Source organism: Chrysochloris asiatica, unplaced genomic scaffold (assembly GCF_000296735.1).
Source record: "Chrysochloris asiatica unplaced genomic scaffold, ChrAsi1.0 scaffold00262, whole genome shotgun sequence".
NCBI lineage: Eukaryota > Metazoa > Chordata > Mammalia > Afrosoricida > Chrysochloridae > Chrysochloris > Chrysochloris asiatica.
In genome coordinates this window covers 3,473,549-3,494,756 of record NW_006408780.1, presented here as the reverse complement: position 1 = coordinate 3,494,756, position 21,208 = coordinate 3,473,549, and the positions used below count along the sequence as shown (strand labels likewise).

At 44.9% G+C, this 21,208-nt stretch overlaps 1 protein-coding gene across 1 annotated transcript in view; it reads left to right on the top strand.

Moving 5' to 3' along the window:
* Positions 1–21,208, top strand: part of STK32B (serine/threonine kinase 32B) — a 350,856-nt gene that overhangs the window by 290,120 nt on the left and 39,528 nt on the right. The window contains exons 5-6 of the mRNA XM_006874118.1: positions 1,617–1,706; positions 20,471–20,574. Coding sequence (XP_006874180.1) covers positions 1,617–1,706; positions 20,471–20,574 — 194 coding nt within the window. The remainder of the gene's footprint in view (positions 1–1,616; positions 1,707–20,470; positions 20,575–21,208) is intronic.

Genomic DNA, 21,208 nt, shown 5'->3' with positions numbered 1-21,208 from the left:
GCGCTCTGCTTTCAGCCAAGATCCATCAGACATCAGCAATGATATCCCTTGTTCCACATCCTCTTCTGAATCAAACTTGAATCTCTGGAAGTTCTCTGTCAATGTATACTTCCAACCATTTCTGTATTACCTTTAGTGAAACTTTATTTTCATGGGATATCAAAGAGATTGTCCAATGATTTCCTCATTTTGTTGGGTCGCCTTTCTTTGGAATGGGCACAAATACGGATCTCTCCCAATCAGTTGGCCAGATAGTTGTCTTCCAAATTTCTTGGCATAGATGAGTCCCACCTCACTTCCTTGAAAGATTTTAATATATATTCCATCAATTCCCTGTGCCTTGTGCTTTGCCAATTCCTTCAATTCCCCTTGAGCTTCTTCCTTCAGGATCATTGGCTTTTAATCATATGCTACCTCTTGAAATGGTTGAACATCAACCATTGCCTTTTGGTACAGTAACGCTGTGTATTCTTTCCATCTTCTTTTGATGCTTTCTGCATCATTCAATAATTTTCCCAGAGAATCTTTCAATAACGAAAGTCGAGGGCTGAACTTTTTCTTCAGTTCCCCCTGCTTGAGAAATGCTGAGCGTGTTCTTCCCTTTTGGTTTTCTAACTCTAGATCTTTGCACATTTCATTGTAATATTTGACTTTGTCTTCTCGAGCTGACCTTTGAAATTTTCTGTTCAGCTCTTGGACCTCTCATTTCTTCCATTTGCTTTAGTATCTCTATGCTGGAGAGCAAGTTTCAGTGTCTTTTCTGACATCCATGTTGATCCTTTCCTTCTTTCTTGTCTTCTTAATAACTTTTTGTTTTCTTCATGTATGATGTTCTTGATGTTATCCCACAACTCTTCTGGTCTTCGGTCTTCAGTGTCTAACGTATCAAATCTGTTCTTCAGATGATCTCTAAATTCAGGTGGAGTACATTCAAGGTCATATTTTGGCTCTTGTGGACTTGTTTTAATTTTCTTCCACATCAGTCTGAATTTGCATATGATCAGTTGATGGTCTGTTCCACAATCTGCCCCAGCCTTGTTTTAGTTGATTATTTGGAGCTTTTCCACCGCCTCTTTGCACAAATGTAGTCAATGCATGCATATGAGGTTACTGAAAATATCAAGACTTGGGTCAGGTGCACCTTAGTCCTTTGCTCTTGAATACTTTAAAAGAGGTATGGTGCAGCAGATTTGCCTAATGTATAACATCATTAGATTTCCTGCCTGCTGCTTCCATGAGTGCTGATTGTGGATCTGAGTAAAATGAAACCCTATGTACAACAGAACACAACGCTGCCCAGTGTTGGACCCACCATCCTCACAGTCAAAAATGAACAATGTGTGAGTCCCATCACCACATTGAGAGTCTTCTTCCATGGTGTCTCCCTAGTCTGTTTGTTTATTTATAAATAATATACACATCCTGTCAAACTAATCTACATTATAAGATATTCACACAAAATAGACCTTTAAAACCATCAGATAAAATATTAAATTAAGTGGTAATATATTTTCTTCCTGCACTGACCTTGAACACCGTGACTTTAAATTCAAGAAGGAATGGATCCAGCTGCCGGCAGCCCTTGCTCACTGGATTTTTTGTTTTTGTATTTTCAGGACATGTTCACATTACGGACTTCAACATAGCCACCGTTGTGAAAGGCGCAGAAAAGGCTTCCTCCATGGCTGGGACTAAGCCTTACATGGGTGAGTGGTCCAGACCCTTGTGTACCATGCCCAGGACTACACTCTTTCGTTCATGCTTTGCCTGCCTCAGCTCCAACACCCACCTTCCATCTCCAGCTCAGGCTCCACCTGTTCCCAGCATGTGCTATGCTTTCTGGAACCTCTGGACCATTCTCAAACTACTGAGAAGTTCCTCTCTTCCTAAGGAACTTCTGGAGAACTTCTACTCAGTCAGAACACCCTGGTCCAGTGGTTTTGCCAGAGTATATGTTGGTCTTAGTCATCTTGGGTCTACATTCTTAGGTACACCATGATCTTTCAATATGTAGTTTAAAATGTTTTAAGATCATTTTCTTTTTTTAAATCTTTTATTGTGAATTGAGTGATAGTCTACATGGCAGAACATGAGTTTTGCACTCAACCAATCAAAGCTTATTTCACTGTAATGAGTACAATCCTCTTTTCTCACGTACACAAAGACACAGAAGAATATATAAACATTTAAGCAACCAAAGGACACATTTTGCAAACTAGTCTCTTGCCCACCAGCACACAGCCTTTCTCCTTCCATGAGTCTAGAGTTCTCAGCTGCTCTATCTCTCCATGCTATCACCTTTGCCTCCGACTCTGGTGTCGCTACTTCCCTGGTTAGGATCCCACATTCTGCTCATGCTCTTCTCCCTTGATGGTCCTAGGGTCCTCTGTTCCTGGACTGTAAGATAATCATCGTTGTTGCTGTTGTTAAATGTCGTCAAGTCGATTCCTACCCATAGCGACCCTTTACATGGTTTCTGAGGAGGAGCTGGTGAGCTTCAACCTCCGACCTTGCAATTCAAGCCAACTTTACAATCTAGTGCATTAATCCACAGCATCATAATAGACATATTCTTAATGTCTGCATGAATTATCGGAGTCCTAGTGTGGCGACAATGTAGATCCTATACCACTGTAGGTCAAGGCAGTTTCCATCAGTTCTGACTACCCCAGGGTCTCTTTCTCAGCCACACTAGTGTTTTCGCCCCTGCTATGGAACGAGGCAAAAAATTGCTGGCTATCTCCTCAGAGGCTCCATTTAGACCTTCCTGACCTCATCCCCCAGCTCCCCACTGATAGTCTTAGAAAGCTTTGTCCTGAATCTTAACCTCTAAGGAAGCAGACCAGTGATGACCCAGCTGGTCAGTCTTCACCTTGTGACCTCACCACATACCTACCATCACCTGCAACCTCACAGTGACCACATGGAGTTTCTGCTTCTCATTTCACACGCAGAACCAGAGACCCACAGGTTAATTAACCTGTCCAGGGGCACAAGGCTCGTACATGAAGGAGCCATCATTTGAACCTAAGTCTGTCTGTATCCAAAGCCCATGTTTTTGTCTCTAAAAACCAAGCTGGCCTTTTCTGACAGTGAGCTCCTGTGTCCTAACTTAGTATTGCTCAGATAAATATTGAGTGTCCCTGATTGGTACAGGGTCCAGGGCTTCTGGTATCCTAATTAGAGCAGTTTCAGGTCTGAATTAATGAACTAATGCACAGGAGAGTTGTATGGGATTGAAAGGGTACATCTGATTTACCAATTGGAGGTACTTTCAGAAACTGTAGGGGGATAGCAGTACCAGGCAGTGTGAGTCAGTTCAGGAAGACGGGACTTGGGGAGAACTCACTCAGTAAAGATAAATCCTAAATTTCCCAGGACTGTAAATTTCAAATGTCAAGTGGCCACCTTGTTGATTTTCATGGCTGGAGTTATTGAGTTCAAAGGCCCAATAGCAAGTTCCCAGAATATTCCTATCACCAACTCAGGAGGCAGCTGATAAGCAAAAGACCCCAAAGGTTGCTCATCAAGGATGATCCCTCAGAGAAACATTTGCATGAAGCTGAACTTTTATTAATTAAAAGAACAGATGGAATCCACAATCGGAGGAAGAAAATTCTCTGAAATGTTCCAGATCAGAAAGCAGAAATGGTCCAGCAGTTGCCCAGGGCTTTGGAGTTTATTAATCTGAGATGTGATACAGAGCCAAGCATTCATTCAGCAAACATATGAAGTGGTTAGAGGTGCCGGGCTCCAAGTGGGGCTCTGGTGCTACCTTCTGGTCACCGGGAGCTCACCGTCGAGAGGGACAGAGGGGGTGTCAGAGAGGTCATGCACCATGAAGAAGAAACATGTTCAGACACAAGCCTAGTACCATTGAGTTGATTCCGAAAGAGTAGAACAGCTCCCAAGAGTTTCTGAGACAGTCAATTTTTTTGGAAACAGATTAATTCATATTTCTCCCACAGAGCAGCAGGTAGATTCAAACTGCTGACCTTTTTGGTTAGCAGCCCAATGTTTAACCCACTGTGCCACCAGGACCCTGTTGAAGTGGTTGTTGTTGTTGTTAAGTGCCTTTGACTCAGTTCTAGTTCATAGTGACCCCGTATGGGGTTTCCGAGGCTTCAAATCTTCACAGGAACAGAAAGCCTTATCTTTCTCCCACGGAGCAGCTGGTGGGCTCAAACCCCAGACCCCATGGTTCACAGTCCAGTGCTTACCATATGGAGCCACCACGCCCTAAATTAAGGCCCCGCATTCTATGTGCCTTGACATCTGGCATCCTTGAACAGCTTGCCTGCAGTTTCCCAGAACCCATTGAGTCCTGGTGGTGCAGTGGTTAAGCACTTGGCTGCTAACCAAAGGCCAGTGGTTCAAGTCCATCAGCCACCATGTGGAGCAAAGATGGGGCATTCTGCTTCCATAAAGATTACAGCCTCAGAAACCCTAGGGAGCGAGTCTTCTCTCTCCTTTAGGGTCACTAAAGTCGGAATCAAGGATACGGTAACAGATTGACTGTGTTCCCATGGATGAAATTCCCCTAATCCAACTACTCTCCTTATCCAGAGACCAGGCACAGTGATAAGTAGTGGGTTTGAAGTCCCTGCTGGCCACAGAATTATCCAAACCAGTCAGTTCCATCCTTCTGAGGGAATCAGGGGTATAACACCCTCTTGTTACTACAAAGCCGGCTGCCACAGCTCCTGAGTGTGGCTTTGTGTGCTGTGTTATGTCCTCCTTTCTCAGGTGTGAGTTGGTGGTGTTGTTATTAGGTGTCGTTGAGTCAATTCTGACCCATAGTGACCCTGTATAGGGTTTCCAAGGAGCAGCTGGTGAGCTTGAACCACCGACCTTGCAGTTCAGACGACTTTGCAGTCTGGCATTCAGGTGACTAATCTATGGGAGCATCTCGTCAATCCTTAGCCATCCTCAGAGTCCTAGGGTGAGTATCCCTCCTTCACAAACAGGTGAAGAGGAGGTGGCTAGAGCAGGGTAGCAGTCTCAGGTAGACACTGGGCATGAGTAGAGTTTACCTTCTGGGGGAGAACAGGGAGCGGTCGTTTCCTACAGAGGGAACAGCCAATGCAAAGGCTCTGAGCAGTTAAGGAGCACATCACCTGTCACACCTGTCAGGAGACCCTAGACCTGAGTCCTGGTGGTGCTGGAGGATAAGCACTGATCTGCTAACCTTAAGGTTAGGGTTCAAGCCCACCAGCTGCTCTGATAGAGAAAGTTGAGGCTTTCTGCTCCCATGAAGATTTACAGTCTTGAAAATTAATGGGGCAGCTCTACTGTCCCCTGTAGTGTGGTTACAATGAGTCAGAATCAACTCAGTGACGATGGGAGTGACAATAGCTTATAAAACATGAGGAGGTGGGGAGGGAGGAGAGAGATGAGCCAAAGCATGAGGACCTTGAAGGCCATGGCAAAGGGATAGGGAGCCAGTGAAGGTTCAATGCAGGTGACTGCTCTGTCTGAGAGACCCAACTTCATGTGTGACCCTGATGAGTAACAGGAAAGCACCCGGGCCGGGTTAGCCAGGAGTATAGGAATGGTTCTAGGTAAAAATCAGAAAGGTGTCCAGTTGTTCCAGTTGTGAGCTTCCAGATGACCTGGATCAGTTCTCCTGTCCCAACATGATGCACGTAAAAGGCTCGTTGTATGAACACGGGGGCAAGATTTTTGGCTGCTGCCTTCATTTCTGCTTTGAATGGAATCATGTCCCCTCCAAATATGTGGCGGGTTCCTAACCCCCATCCCTGTGGGGAGGATCTAATGGGATCATCTTACATCGAATGTGATGTAATGTAAGCGCCTTTCGTAGTACAGTCGTCTCTGCACCTCATTAGAACTTTCTCATTGGGCTGATGAGAAAGAATAAAAGAGAAAACAGTATTTTCTCATTAGCCAAATGAACGTCCCCTTTCTCCTCTTCTTTCTGTACTGATATGCAAAAGCCCTGATGGCCAGTGGACTCTTGGCACACAGTAATGAAGCAAAACCCGTGTTCTGTTGCTTTGGACGCTGCTGCTATAGCTGTTAAGTGCTGTTAGCAACCCCAGGAAGAGAGATGGTATCAGAAAGATACAGCAATTTCATTTTATGTCAAATTAATATGTAAGTGGGTGACACCTGAGTCCATCTGGCTAGCCAGGGTGCCAAAGAAATAGAAATTACCCCCAAGGGCTTGAAAGGCAGGTACATTTTGTATCTCTGCTTCCCACAGGTTTTTTCAGCACGCCTTAATACAAGGAGCGACGTTAGGCTCATGAATTATTCAATAAACATGTACAACATGTGCCTTTCATGGCTCATTCACTAATGAATTAATATAATGGAAATCTGGCTCACATCTGTTGTGACATACTAAATACTTTACATGTGGTATCTCATTATGAAGTAAAGGCTGTTACTATTATTATTATTCCATGGACTCTAAGACTTGCTCAGAGGTTCCATGCTTGCCCAGTGACACCAAAAAACACCAAGCTCACTGCCTTCACATTGATTGCAACCCTGAGGGATCCTGTGGGACAGAGGAGAACCTCCCCACAGGGTGTCCAAGCTGTAAGTCTTTCTGGAAGCAGACTGCCTCAGCTTTCTCACACAGTGATTGGTGGGTTTCAACTGATGACCTTTGGATGAGCAGTCCTCTGTGCAATTGGGGCTCTGTTTCCCAATGATAAGCAGACTGCCAAGGTAGGGCACCAGTTAGCTATGAAGTCTGGGCTCTGTGCTTGCTTCAGCCTCTTTGTCACGCCAATGCTGATGCGTTAAATATCTACTACTAGAACAACTTCATGCTAATGAGGATCTGGAGCTGACCTAGAAACATGTTCGCCCAGAAGATCTCACAGCCCAATGGGGAAAGCAGGCGTGTATACTACCACTAATTAAAACACCGCATGGTAAGAGCTTCAAGAGAACAGACCGGGGTTTGTTGGGAGTCTAGAACACAGATAAGTGAGCTTGGCCTGAAGAATGGAAAGGAGAAGAGCATGGGACTTGATGAACATTCCAAAGGAGGGGTATAATTTGATCTGGGTCTTGAAGTAGGAGTAGGAGTTTGTGACTATGAAAACCAGGATGAGGTTTCTCAGACTAGCCATAGAAGTTAAATAAACAAATTAAAAACTGTCCTGTATTTTGGAACAGAGTCCTGGTGTGGTGCTGTGGGTTAGTGTGCCGGACTGCAATGTCGGTTTGAACCGCAGGGTCGGTGGTTCAAGCTCACCAGTGGCTCCTCGGAAACCCTATACAGGGTCACCATGGGTCAGAGCTGATTCAACAGCACTTTACAATTGCAACAACATATTTTGGAAGGAGTTTCTGGGTGACTCAAAGACTTAAGTGCTCAATGACTAGGCCAAAGGTTGGCAGGTGGAATACACCTTAGAGGTGCTTTGAAGGATAAGTTTGGCGTTCTGCTTCTGAAATGCCACAGCCTGGAAAACCTGATGGAGCAGTTCTATGTTGCATACATGGGGTTGGCATGACTTGGAATCAACTTGACAGCAACTAAAGCCAATTTAGCAGTAACATTCATTTGCAGGTGCAACAGGTGTGGTAAGGACGGTGGCTGAATTCGAAGCTATAAGGAAGATTGGGACCTGTTTTTAGGCAGCTTGTATGCTAGGGAATTTGAACTTTATAGTAAATAGATGACTCGGGATGTTTTTAAGCCTGTGGTTTGACCATGTAAATCATGCTAGCAGCAATGATAGAGATGGGGCCTTCTGAGTACTTTCTGTGTGCCAGCCACTGCAATAAGGCATGACTTCATCTTTCTCTTCACAATAAAATTGTGCAGCAGATATTTTTTTTCCTTTGAGATGAGGAAATTGAGGTGCAAATAAGACTTCAGTAGCTCACCTATGACCATTCTACCAGTAAGCCCAGGAGCTGAGGTCTGAATAGCTACTGAGTTCACATCCCTAAGTTCTCCTCTCTGTGCTCTCCCTGACCTTAAAGGGCCTCTTAAGGACAGGAATTAAAGGATACCAGGCTGAAAGCAGGCAGACAGGTAAGAGACTAGCATGAGTCCAGGCAGAGATGAAGAAGGTGGAGGAGAAATAGGAAGGTATTGAATCAAGAAACTTCTGGAAGCCAACTCTGAGACCAAAAGCACTAGATGGCACCTGGCTACTACTCACAACTGTTCCCAAGGGATCACATTAGAAGGTCATGGAGAGAGTGAGAAAAAATGTGGAACAAAACTCAAAATTATAAAAAGGAGATCAGGCTTACTGATCAGATACTGATGAGACCCCAAAACTACGGCCCTTGGTCACCCTTCAGGTCTGGAAGTGAGCTCACTTCCATGGTTCAATTTTCATCCAAGGAATAGATAGGTGTATGGGGGCGGGGGAGGCAACACTAGTGAGGTACACACACCATGAAATGGTCAATGATTAGCCATCAAAAGGGCAGCGCTTATCCCGGGATAAAATTCAGAAACTTTGGAAAAGAAGAAGGAATGGAAATAAAAAACATAGGGAGGAAGTAGAATGAGTGTATGATTTGTTGACTGTAAAACTGATGACCTTTTCTGTCAACCTACACTCGAGAAGCTTCTAGAAGGGAAAAAAGACAAGGCATAGGGGGCCAGTCAAATGATCAAAGTAAGGTCTGAAGGCGAAGGTAGAATACAAGCTAACTTCTAAACTAAGAGGACTACCAGCTGAAATTGAGAACCCAGAGAAGAGCAGTCTGGGAGGAGCTTTAGTCTGAGTTTTCTAGAGGAGCAAAACCAACAAAATGTGCATGTAAATCTCAAACATATATCTTGTTAATAGGCACCATAGAGTTGGTTCCAACTCCTAGCCACCTTTGTGTACAACAGAGTGAAACACTGCCCCGATCCCTGCCATGTTCACAATCATTGCCACATTTGAGCGCATTGTTGCAGTTACTAGTTGAAAGTCTTCCTATTTTTCACTAACCCTCTACTTTACTGAGCATAATGTCCTTCTCCAGGGACTGGTCCATCCTGATAGCATGTCCAAAGCACGTGAGACAAAGTCTCTCCATCTTGCTTCTAAGAAGCCTTCTGATTGTATGTCTTCCAACACAGATTTGTTTATTCTTCTGGCAGTCCATACTCAATATTCTTCTCCAGCACTATAATTCAAATACATCAATTCTCCCTTCTTTCTTGTTCATTAACCAGCTCTCACATGCATATGAGATGATCGAAATACCACGGTTCGGATCAGGCACGCTTTAGTCCTCAAACTGACATCTTTGCTCTTGAACAAAGAGTGTTTTGTATCAGACTTGCTTAATGCAATACATCATTTGATTTCTTGATGACTGCTTTCAGGAGTACTGATTGTGGATCCAAGTAACATGAAATCCTTGACAATTTCAGTCTTTTCTCTGTCACAGTGTTTACTGGTCCCATTGTGAGGATTTTTAAATTTTCTTTACATTGAGTTGTAATCCATACAGAAGGCTGTAATCTTTGATCTTTTTCAGTAAGTGCTTCAAGTCCTTTGCTCTTTCAGGAAGCAAGGTTGTGTCATCTGAATATTACAAGTTGTCAGTGAGTCTTCTTCCAATCCTAGAGAGAGAGAGAGAAAGGGAGAGAGAAAGATTTACTTCAAGGAAATGGTTCATGCAATTGTAAGAAAATGGATTGAGTAACTGTGGGTCAGGCAGCAAGCTGGAGACCTCTGTTGGTTCATGGGGTTATAGGGACTGGTGAATGCAAACTCTACATGTCAGGCAGCAGGCTGGAGACCTCTTCAGGCTTACATGGAATGAACCAGAGGTCAGGCAATGAGAAAGGTGCAGGGTTGAGAGAGAGAAATGATGTTTGTCAGAACATCCATTTATTTACTGGAGAAAGGCCACACCCCTAAGGAAACTCCCCTTTCAACTGATTGGCTGCTCACATCAGATCACATCAGGGAGAGTGATTAGATTAAGGAAGAGCAAGCAATCCAGTATCTGCCAAATCACTGAGAATCACAGCCCAGTCAGGTTGACACAGAACATGAACCATCTCAGGAAAGACTATGATAATTTGGCCTGGGCAGGTTGCGTCTTGGACAGGTTGTGTATGTGGGGCCCACAGGGACTCTGGGTGGAGGTGTCAAGAGGCCGCTGATAGCACCAAATTGTCCATCTTGCTGGTCCATCCAGCCATGAAGAAAATCAGGGGGCAAGAGACCCGGGTCTTACCCCGTCCTGAGCCAGAAATCATTGTGTTGGTATTGGATGCCATCAAGTTGATTCCAATGCATGGGAATCCCATGTATTACAAGTAGATCTGTTCCATAAGGTTTACTTGGCTGCCATCTTTACTAAAAGAGATTGTCAGGCCTTGTCTTCTGCAGCACTCCTGGGTGGGTTTGAACCATTAACCTTTAGTTTAGCAGCTGAGCACAAACCCTACTCCTCCTAATAAGCTTTGACTGTCTCAACTATAAAATGGAAGGGAGGAAGGAAAAGACAAATTGACCCCTCAAACCTGAAATACTATAATTCTACATCTTGAGTCAAGACAGAAGCCATTCCCTGTGGGAAGAGATCCCAGAGACCTGTCAGCTTGTGGGTTTGACATTGAATAGCATTTCACACTTCACTGCAGCAAGGAAAACATTGGTCAATATTCACACAGAGAAATCAGCAGGCTGATAATGATCATTTCAGAGGTCATTGTATGTTTTTCATATTTTTAGGCCAAGGAAGAAGTAAATGCTGTGTGGCTAGCACAAGGTGGCAAATCCCACCACACGTGCATTTACATGGGGGGAGGGGGCAGGAGAGCATTTCCTTCACATTGTACCCCATGCCCTTGTTGTTCTGGAGGGCCAGTTGTGTGATGTCTCTTGGAATCCAAAATCACTTTCCATTTAAAACCTACATTTAAGAATTACTTGGGATCTTATAAAGACTGTTTAGGAGGAAGTGAGGTGGGCCTTTCCAGGCCACTAGGACAGGCTTGGGGAGCAGGGGAGCTCCCTAAAACCCAAAGTCCACCCACTGCATTTGTGGGCTCTCTAGTACCCATGGAATATGCTCCATCCCCCCAGACTGTGATAGGTCCAGAATTGTACCAGGGAAGAAAATAGGCACTGTTGTAGAACATAACTCAAAAGTTAGTTCCACTGAACTTTAAATCATCTCTACTAGCACGCATGCTAATGGGGGAAACATGACGTCTTTGTTTCTTTTGGCTTATATGGTTGATAGATGTTATTGTTGGGCACTGGCCAGTTGCTTCCAACTCATATACAACAGAATGTATCACTGCCTGGTTCTGCAGCATCCTCACAAGGTTTGAGGTTCTGAGCCCACTGTTGTAGCCATTGTGCCCATCCATCTCCCTCAGGGTCTTCCTGTTTATCACTGACCTGTACTGTAGACTTCCTGCATCTTCATACATACGCTTTATTTGGATTCTACTCAGCAAATTTAACACATTGGATATGGAGAGATGTTGGGATATAAAAAGTATAAAATGTTGGCTAAGCACTGGACTATTGACCACAAGATGGTGTGTTCAAACCCACCAGCCACTCCTTGGAAACCCTATTTAAGGTTGCTATGAGACGAAACCGACTCGATGGCACTTAACAAGAACCTACATTACCACAATGGTCATCTGAAGACAGACACACAGATGTATTGACAAACCTGGGAATGCCGAGAATCGCGGCAGCTACTAGAAGCTGATATAGACAAGAAATTATCTCCTCTTGGAGCTCCACCCGGGATTTGGTTTCTCACTACCTGAACTGTGGAAAAATTCAATTCTTGTTTTTCAAGCTCACCCACGTTTGGTGTTTCTGTTACGGTACCCCAGGGTAACTAATATAGAATTTGGTACCAAGAAGTGGAGGTGCTATTCTAACAACTCCCTAAAATGTATGAGTGGTTTGGGATATGGATAGTGGGTAGAGAACATGTATGTTGTTGTTGTTAAGTGCCGTTGAGTCAGTTCTAACTCATAGCAACCCTGGGCAGGGTTTCCAAGGAGCGACTGGTGAGCTTGAACAGCCAACCTTGTGGTTCAAACCCACCTTGCAGTCCAGCGCATTAACCCACAGCACCACACCAGGACTCCAAGGATATGTATAGTGGGAGGAATTTGGTTGCAATTTGATAATAAAATCCCAGAGCAAATTAACCACCGTGCTTCCAGGGTTCCTTTCACAAGAGACCAGGAGAGAAGAGAGGAGTCCTGATGATGTGGTGGTTAACCGCTTGACTACTAACTGAAAGGTCAGTGGTTCAAACCCACCAGCTGCTCCATGAGAAGAAAGCCATCTGCTTTCATGAAGAACACGCTGTGGGGCAGTTCTGCTCTGCCCTACAAGGTCACTATGAGATAGAATCGACTCTGTAGCATGAAACAACAGGAGCATCTGAGTAAGAGCAGGTTGTTAGCAAAGACAGGGATGGTACAAGAAGCATTACAAAGAAAGAATCATCTAGAATTCTGACCATGTCACTGAGACAATAGTGGGAGCTCCTAGAACTGACCCCGGTCAGTAAGTGGAGTGGCTCAGTCGACTTTCGTTCTTCCTCCCTTGGGCACTGGTGGCCCATTTTAACATGGAGGAAGATAAGAACATGGTGGTTTCCAAGGACCCTTCAAATCTGCTCTGCACACTCTCCTGAGGGACCATGAGTGTCTGCTTCTGAGATAGGTGAGCCATGCACTGAGTCAGCACTATGGAGTCCGGGGTGGAAGAGCTAATTGATGTGCATTTATCAAGTGCCTACTGCAGAGCTAATTGGTGCTGGGCTCTAGGGGGTGGTACAAGTAAGGAAGGGAAGGTGCATCAGGATACTAACCCTCAGCTAACACACACAGCCCTCCGCCTCCAGCTCTCTCCTCAGTATAGGGCATAGGACTTTGGAGTCAGAAAACCAAGACTCACTAATCCGAGCTCTTCCATGCCAGCTGGGGAACCTTGGGCCCATTCTTCAGCCCCTTGTGTTGATTTTCACATGAGAAATTAATAGTTCTGGAGGCAAGTAGTCAAGAATTAAGGTGTTGGGAGGGTTGTGCTCCCTTCAAAGACGGGCTTCTGGTAGACTCTTGGGCATCCCTTGGCTGTGGCAGCACATTTCCCATCTCTGACGCCATCTTTACACGACTTCTCTGTATCTTGTTTCTCAAATCTCCCTCTACGGTCATATAAGGACACCTGTCACTGGATTTGAGACACATCTTAGATCCATGGTGATCTTAGCCCCAGGTTCTTAACTTAATTCCAACTGCAAAGACTCTATTCCTAAATAAAATCATGTTCACAAGTACCAGAAACTAGGACTTGGGCTATGTTTTGAGGATGGCACTATAACTCATAATAGCCCTCAGACACTGGATTCCTCATCTGAAAACTGGAGACCATCACTGCTGTTATTGTCAACATCAGTTCCAACTCATAGCGACCCTGCATTAGGTTTCCAAGGAGCGGCTGGTGGGTTTGAACCACCAACCTTGCAATGAACAATCCTACAGCGCCACACCAGGAGATCATCAAAGTAACATTGTTCTCACTGGATGGCTGGGAAGCTGAAGAAAGGTTGATGTTTCTGTTACTGTGCGCCCTCAAGTAGGTTCTGAGTCATAGCCACGCTGTCAGGTGGAGTAGAACTGCTCCTATAGAGTTTCCAAGCTTGTAATCTTTAGGACTTAATCTCATGGACATGGACATATTATCAAGAGAGACCAGTCACTAGAGAAGGACATCATGCTTAGTAAAGTAGAAGGTCAGTGAGAAAGAGGAAGACCCTCAACCAAATGGTCATACACAGTGGCTGCAACAATGGGCTCAGGCCTGGGCAGTGTTTCCTTCTGTTGTACACAGGGTCACTGTGGGTCAGAACTGACTCGATGGCACCTAACACCAACAAGCTTTACAAGAGCAGATTTTCAGTTCTTTTCTGCCACAGAGTCCAATGGGTGGGTTCAAACCACAAACCTTTTGGTTGCAGCTGAGTACTTAAGTTTTGCACCACCAGGGCTCCTTTAAAAAGAGATGTTGTTGTTGTTGTTGTTGTTGTTAGGTGCCATCAAGTTGATACTGACTCATAGTGACCTTATGCACAGCAGAACGAAACACTACCCGATCCTGGGCCAATGTCACTACTGTTGCCACACTTGAGTCCATCGATGCTGCCACTTGGCCAATCCATCTCATTGGGGGTCTTCCTCTTTTTCTCTGACCCTCCACCTTACCAAACATGATATCCATCTCCAGTGACTGGTTCCTCCTGACAATATGTCCAAAGTATGAGAGACAAAGTTTGGCCATCTTGGCCTCCAAGGAGCACTCTGGCTGCACTTCTTCCAACACAGATCTGTTGGTTCTTTTGGCAGCCCAAGCACTTTCAGTATTCTCCTCCAACACCACAACTCAAAGGCATCAATTCTTCTACGATCTTCCTTATTCACTGTTCGGCTTTCGCATGCACATGAGGTTATTGAAAAGAGATAGCAATCCCCCAACAACAACAACAAAAACAATAAACAAAACAACAGAGGGAATGGAAGCAAATACTGTTGATGATGCTGCACAGAGGAGATTGTAATCACTGCAATGAAACAATGGTATAAAGCCAATATTATCCCATATAAACTATCACTCAGTCCACAATAAAAACTTAAAAAGTTTTAAAAAACAAGAAAGAGAGAGTGAAAGATAGCAGGCATAAAAATCCTTAACAGCCCTGGCAAAATGTGGTTGTTCTCATTCGTCCATGTATGTGACGCATGCCCATCCTTCCAGCTCGGAACCTGTATGACACTTTTCCTTCAAAGCTCTGCCATTTGGGACCACCAAGGTGGAGATATTTGTGCCACACGAGCTATGACACCATGGTTGTTCATGTTCTGTCATCAGCCCCAAGTGACATCTGTGTAAGGAGGAAGAGTGTCACAGACCACAGACATTTGTCACTGAAACTGGTCACGGCCACCTGGGCCACATCAGCCAGTTGCCATGCCTACATTGAATTCCAAATGGATGCAGGGCAGCCAGGCATGACAAGGATTTACGGGGACAATTCGACACACACAGCAACTCTCCACACATGTCTGCATCGCAGCTTTGCACAGGTCAGACTCAGCACGGGCCAGCAGCTGTTCAGGGCCCTGGAGACAACCAGGCAACATGACAATGATTCCTTCTCTCCCAGAGCCCCCAGGGCAAAGGGGAGGAAGACAGCAGACTGATGGTGGTACGGGGAAGGAAGTCCCTTAGGTGAAGGCAAAGCTTCGGGCTCAGCAATGGGGCCAGGTGGATGCAGAACAAACAGCTCAGTGCCCACACTGACTAGGTAATCAGTGACTACCTCCACTCACTGGATGTTTAATGAGCAGAGAAGGTCCCTGGTGTGGAAGGGACCCACTGATTGTGGATGGATAGGATCATGGACCTGAAGCTACAACACAGGATTCGTAGCCTCATTGGTCAGAGTTTAGAATGGCCCCAGATTTCTGAATGACTTGTGAGTAATGTGTTGGTTTAGGATCTCTTTGAAGCTACTATAATGGGTGGTTTATAAGAACAGGAATGTTTTATAGTTTGGGAGACTAGAAGTCCAAATTGAGGACGTCAGCAGAGCCACATTGCCTGCAAAGGCTCTAGGGGAAGATCCATTCTTGTCTCCTTCAGCTTCTGGAAGCCCCAGGCATTGCTTAACTCTCAGCTTCAGCATCACTCCATCCTCACATGACCTGCATCCCTCTCTCTCTGAGCATCTTTCTGTCTTCCACAATGGTATCACTCAGGTGGGATGAGAACTCACCTACTCTGGTATGACCTCATGCTAACTGATAATATCTTCTATAACCGAATTCCAAATAAGGCCCCATGCAAATGTACAAGATTTAGTTGTTGTTGTTGTTGTTGTTGTTAAGTGTTGAGTCAATTCTGACCCATAGCGACCCTGTATAGAGTTTCGGAGGAGCAACTGGTGAGTTTGAACCGCCAATCTTGCAGTTCAAACAGCTTTGCCGTCTGGCGCATTAGCCCAAAGGGCCACACCAGGGGTTCTATGAGATATGTGTTGGACAAGCTTTAGTACTTCTACGTATCTTTTGGAGAAACATAAGTAAACCCGTTACCGGACAAAGGAGGATGAGGTTGTGGTGAGTGCTTCACTAGTGATGCTGCTGCCCAGCACTGACGGCAAAGGAGGCCTGCTGGTGCAGTGGTTGGGCACTCACATGCTAACAGAAAGGCTGGCAGTTAGAACCCACCAACTGCTCCACAGGAGAAAGATGTTGGAGTCAGTGTCCAAAGATTTACAGCCATGGAAAGCTCATGGGGTAGTTTTACTTTGCCGTATAGGAGCTCTGGTAGCGTAGTGGTTACGAATCAGACTGCTAACCTCAAGGTCAGCAGTTCAAAACTACCAGCCGTTCCACAGGAGAAAGATGAGGCTTTCTGCTCCCGTAAAGATTTATAACCTCAGAAACCCTGTACAGGGTCACTATGAGTTGGAACCGACCCCACGGTACTTACCAACAACAACAACAATACAGTTGCTATGAGTCAGGATCAAATCAAAGACAACAATTTGGGTTGGTTGGTTGGTTTTTAACATTTAAGGAGCACTGAAATCCAGGTGTGATTCTTGACCACAAAACAACCACACTCATCTGTTGCTTTATCACAAAAACAACCACCGCCATCTGTCAGTGGAGGTTTGCATGTTGTTATGAAGCTGAACCCACCCACCACACATCTGTCACTTGGTCAGACTGTGTGGACTTGCAAGTTGCTGCAATGCTGGAAAGCTATGCCCCTGATATTGTAAATAGCAGCAGGCTCACCTACGAGGGACAGGTTTCAGCTGAGCATCCACACTATGACGGACTAGGGAGAAGGAGTGGTGGACTACTCCTGAATGTTTAGCCCCTGAAAATGGCAAACACTGTGAGCGCCAGAATATTGAATATTGAAACATGATGAAAAGCACCAGAATATTGTTAAATACAGCCCCTCAGGTTGGCAGGCACTCAAAATACAACTGGGGAAGAGCTGCCTCCTCAAAGCAGAGTTGACCAGCATGACGTGAACAGAGTAAACCCTTCGGGACCTTCATTTGCTGATGGGGTACAACTCAAAATGAGGAGAAACAGCTCCAAAATAATCAGAGTAAAAGGGAGACGTATTCCTAATTACATTAAGACAATACCCGTAAACTGGCACTACCCATTCTAACTGAAACACATGACCACCCTAAAGTCAGCCTCAAAGCAAAAGACTTAGAAGAGTATGTGGAGGCACGTAAGCATTCCAAAATATTCAGATGTCCTCATGGCCGCATTGTGTGATTCTTCCTGAGGGATGAATAGGAGCTGGCTAGCTGAGTAACGTTGAGTCCATTTTCAACCCATAGCAATTTCACGTGACAGAGTCAAACCGCCCCTTAGGGTTTTCTAGGCTGGCGTCTTCATGGGGGCACCTGGTCCGTCCTCCCCGAGAGCCACTGTGTGCATTCAAATCACCAACCTTGTAGTTAGCTCCAAACCATACATATCTGGATGGAGCGCTGATGGTCATTAGTGTTATTGCAATGTTCATGCTCAAAACAGGTAGTGAGGAGGAAGATGCTGGGGAGATGAATAGGCATCAGACATGAAGCCCCCCCACCCCCGACAAGGCACAGAGGGAACACAGGTGACAGAGAATCAAATCCTTCCAGCTGCAGTACACGGAAGACCAGCCAGAGAGCCAGGGCCCTGAGCTTCCAGTCTTAGTTCCGCCATTTACCAGCTGTGACCTGCCAAATCAGTTGGACTCACTTGCCTTCAGTTCTTCATCTGTAAAACTCTATTACGTCGCTCTTGATATTTTATTGTGAGGGTTGTATGAGTTTATATGTATACAATGACCAGAATAGTGCCTGGAACAAGAAAGGGTTGTTGTGTTGTTCAGGGTGATCAAGTTAGTTCCGACTCACAGCAACCCTGGAGAGGGTTTCTGAGGAACAGCTGGTGAGCTTGAACTGCCCACCTTGTGATTCAAACTAACTTTGCAGTCCAGTGCATTAACCCACAATGCCACACCAGGACAACATTTCTCCATGTTGTCTCTGAACTAGCACCCTGAATTCAGCCTTCTACATGCCCAGTGGCTAAATGTTCAGAAGTAGTCAATCTCTCCTTCTTCCTAGTCTGTCTTAGTGGGTGATCCTGCTGGTATTTAAAATACCAGTAGCATCATTTCCCGCATCATAGCATCATGCAATCCACCAAAGTCTGACAAACTGACAGAAATCTTTCAACAAACTGATGCAGCACTGGAGGCACTCACTCATCTATGACAAGAAATTTAGAAGCTAGCTACTTGGCCAACGGATTGGAAGAAATTTATGTTAGTGCTCAGTCCAAAGAGAGGTGACCCAACAAAATGCAGAAATGACTGAACAATATCATTAATATCACATGCAAGTAAAATTTTGCTGAAGATAATTCAAAAATATTTGAACAGTATATTCACAGGGAACAGCCAGAGGTTCACACCAGATCAGACGAGGACGTGGAGCAAAGGTTATCATTGCTGACATCAGATGGATCTTGGCTGAAAGCAGAGACTACCAGACCACACAAAGGCAAGCTATGGACAACATTGTGAAGAATGAGTATTCTGGAACACTTAATTGTGCTCATGAGGAAACTGCATATAGACCAAGGGGCAGCCGTTTGAACAGAATATGGAGACACTGAATAGTTTAAAATCAAAAAAAGGTGTGTGTCAGGGTTGTATTCTCACACCATAATTATTCAATCTGTATGCTGAGCTAGTAATCTGAGAAGCTGGGTTATATGAAAAAGAATGTGGCATCAGGATTGGAGGAAGACTCATTAACAACCTGCGATATGCAGATGATACAACCTTGCTTGCTGAAAGTGAAGAGGACTTAAAATACTTACGGATGAAGATCAGAGACCATAGCCTTTGGTATGGAATGCATCTCAATGTAAAGAAAACAAAATCCTCACCACCGGACCAATAAAATCATCATGATAAATGGGAAAAGGAATGAAGTTGTCAAAGACTTCCTTTTGCTGGAATCCACTAGCAACACTCATGGAAGTTGTTGTTGTCAGGTGCCATCGAATCGACACCGACTCTTAGTGACCCTATGCATAACACAATGAAACATGGCCTGGTCCTGGGCCATGGAAGTAGCAGTCAAGAAATCTAATAACATATTGCACTAGGCATATCTGCTGTCAAGACCTCTTTAGAATGTTCAAGAGCAAAGATGTCAGTTTGAAGACTAAGGTGCACCTGACTCAAGTTATGACATTTTCAATAACCTCATATGCATGTAAAAGTTGGATGGTGAATAAAGGAGACCATAGAAGGATTGATGCATATGACTTATGGTGTTGGAGGAGGATATTAAATATACCATAAACTGTAGGAGGAGCAAACCAATCTGTGTTGGAAGAAGAGCAGCCAGAATGCTCCTTAGATGCCAGGATGAAGAGACTTCATTTGTCGTATTTTGGACATGTTATCAGGAGGGAGCAATCTCTAGAGAAGGACGTCATGTTTGGTAAACTGAAAGGTCAGCAAAATAGAAGAAGACCCCCAATGAGATGGATTGGCATAGTGGCAGCAGCAATGGGCTCAAGCGTAATGATTGTGAACTTGGCGCAGGACTCAGCAGTGTTTCGTTCTGTCATACCTAAGATCACTACGAGTCAGAACTTACTCAGTGTTACCTAACAACAATCCTCCCGAACTGTGAGAGACTCCATTCCTGTTTGCTAAAGCCACACACTTGTTGTATTGTTGTTATAGTAGCACTAGACAACTAAGGAGTCCTGATGTGGCACTGTACGATAAGCTCTGGACAGTTGAACATAAGGTGCGTGGTTCAAATCCACCAGTTGCTCCTTGGAAATCCTATACAAGGTCACTATGAGTCAGAGCCAACTGGATGGCACCTAACAACAACAACAACAACTAAGACATTGTGCTTGAGCCCATTGTTTCAGCCACTGGGTCAATCCATATCCTTGAGGGTCTTCTTTCCCACAGACCCTCCACTTTACTAAGCATGATGTCCATCTTCTAGGACTGGTACCTTCTGATAACATATCCAAAGTACATGACATGAAGTCTCACTATTCTCACTTGTAGGGAGCATTCTGGCTGTACTTCCTCCAAGACGGATTTGTTCATTCCTCTGGCAGCCCATGGTATATATCCAATATTCTCCATCAACACCGCAGTTCAAATGCATCAATTCTTCACTGACCTTCCATTTTCATTGTCCAGTCTGCACACAACCAGTGCTAATTAGAACTCAGAGCTCAGCCCCAGAAGTCCAGCTCAGCCAGGGCCCCGCTAGTTGTACCTTTCCATGCCTCACTTTCTGAGGGGTGGTCTCTGTAAGCTGTGTCTCCATGCCTGGCTCTCTGAAGGGTGGTCTCTGTGGATTGTAGCAAAACCCATGATGTTCTTTGTCCTGTCATCGGCAGCTCCAGAAGTGTTCCAGGTGTATGTGGACGGAGGTCCTGGATACTCGTACCCTGTCGATTGGTGGTCCCTGGGAGTCACCGCCTATGAGCTTCTGCGGGGCTGGGTAAGAGTGAACACAGGGGCTGTGGGAGAGGGGGATTCAATGTGTGCCAGACATGGGTGGAGATGGCAGGGTGAGCCACTGGGATGGCATGTGGTGCTGAGAAGGAGCACTGAGCCCCTGAGTTTCCATCCTGGTGGTCTGATGGATACCACACCAGCTCAATGTTTCTGAGCACAAGTACCCTTAGGGGCCTTTTGGTTCAACCTCCCTCCCCATTTTACAGATCGGGAAAATGAGATCCAAAGAAAAGGATTTGTTGTGCAAATGGCCACATCTAGTTAGTGATATGTGGAACACCCAAAGCCCTTGCTTGGCTTCATGATTCCAGAAGGTGTCTTTGTTCCACTCGCAGCAGGATGTATTGGTATCTGATTTTCCATTGTGCTGTATAAGACCTTTAAAGGTAACACCATGCTTCTGTTTCCTTTTTCCTTTTTTATTTTATTGTTTGTTTGTTCCCCATGTTTTCCCATTATAAGTAACTCAGTGCCTTAGAAGAATTCAATACACATTCCTACTTGATTCCTTTCACATTTGAGAGCTGAAGGTGATCAGTGGAGCTTTCTTTACAATCCATAACTCATATTTTGTTGTTGTTTTCATTAAGTGCTATAGAGTCAGTTCTGACTCATAA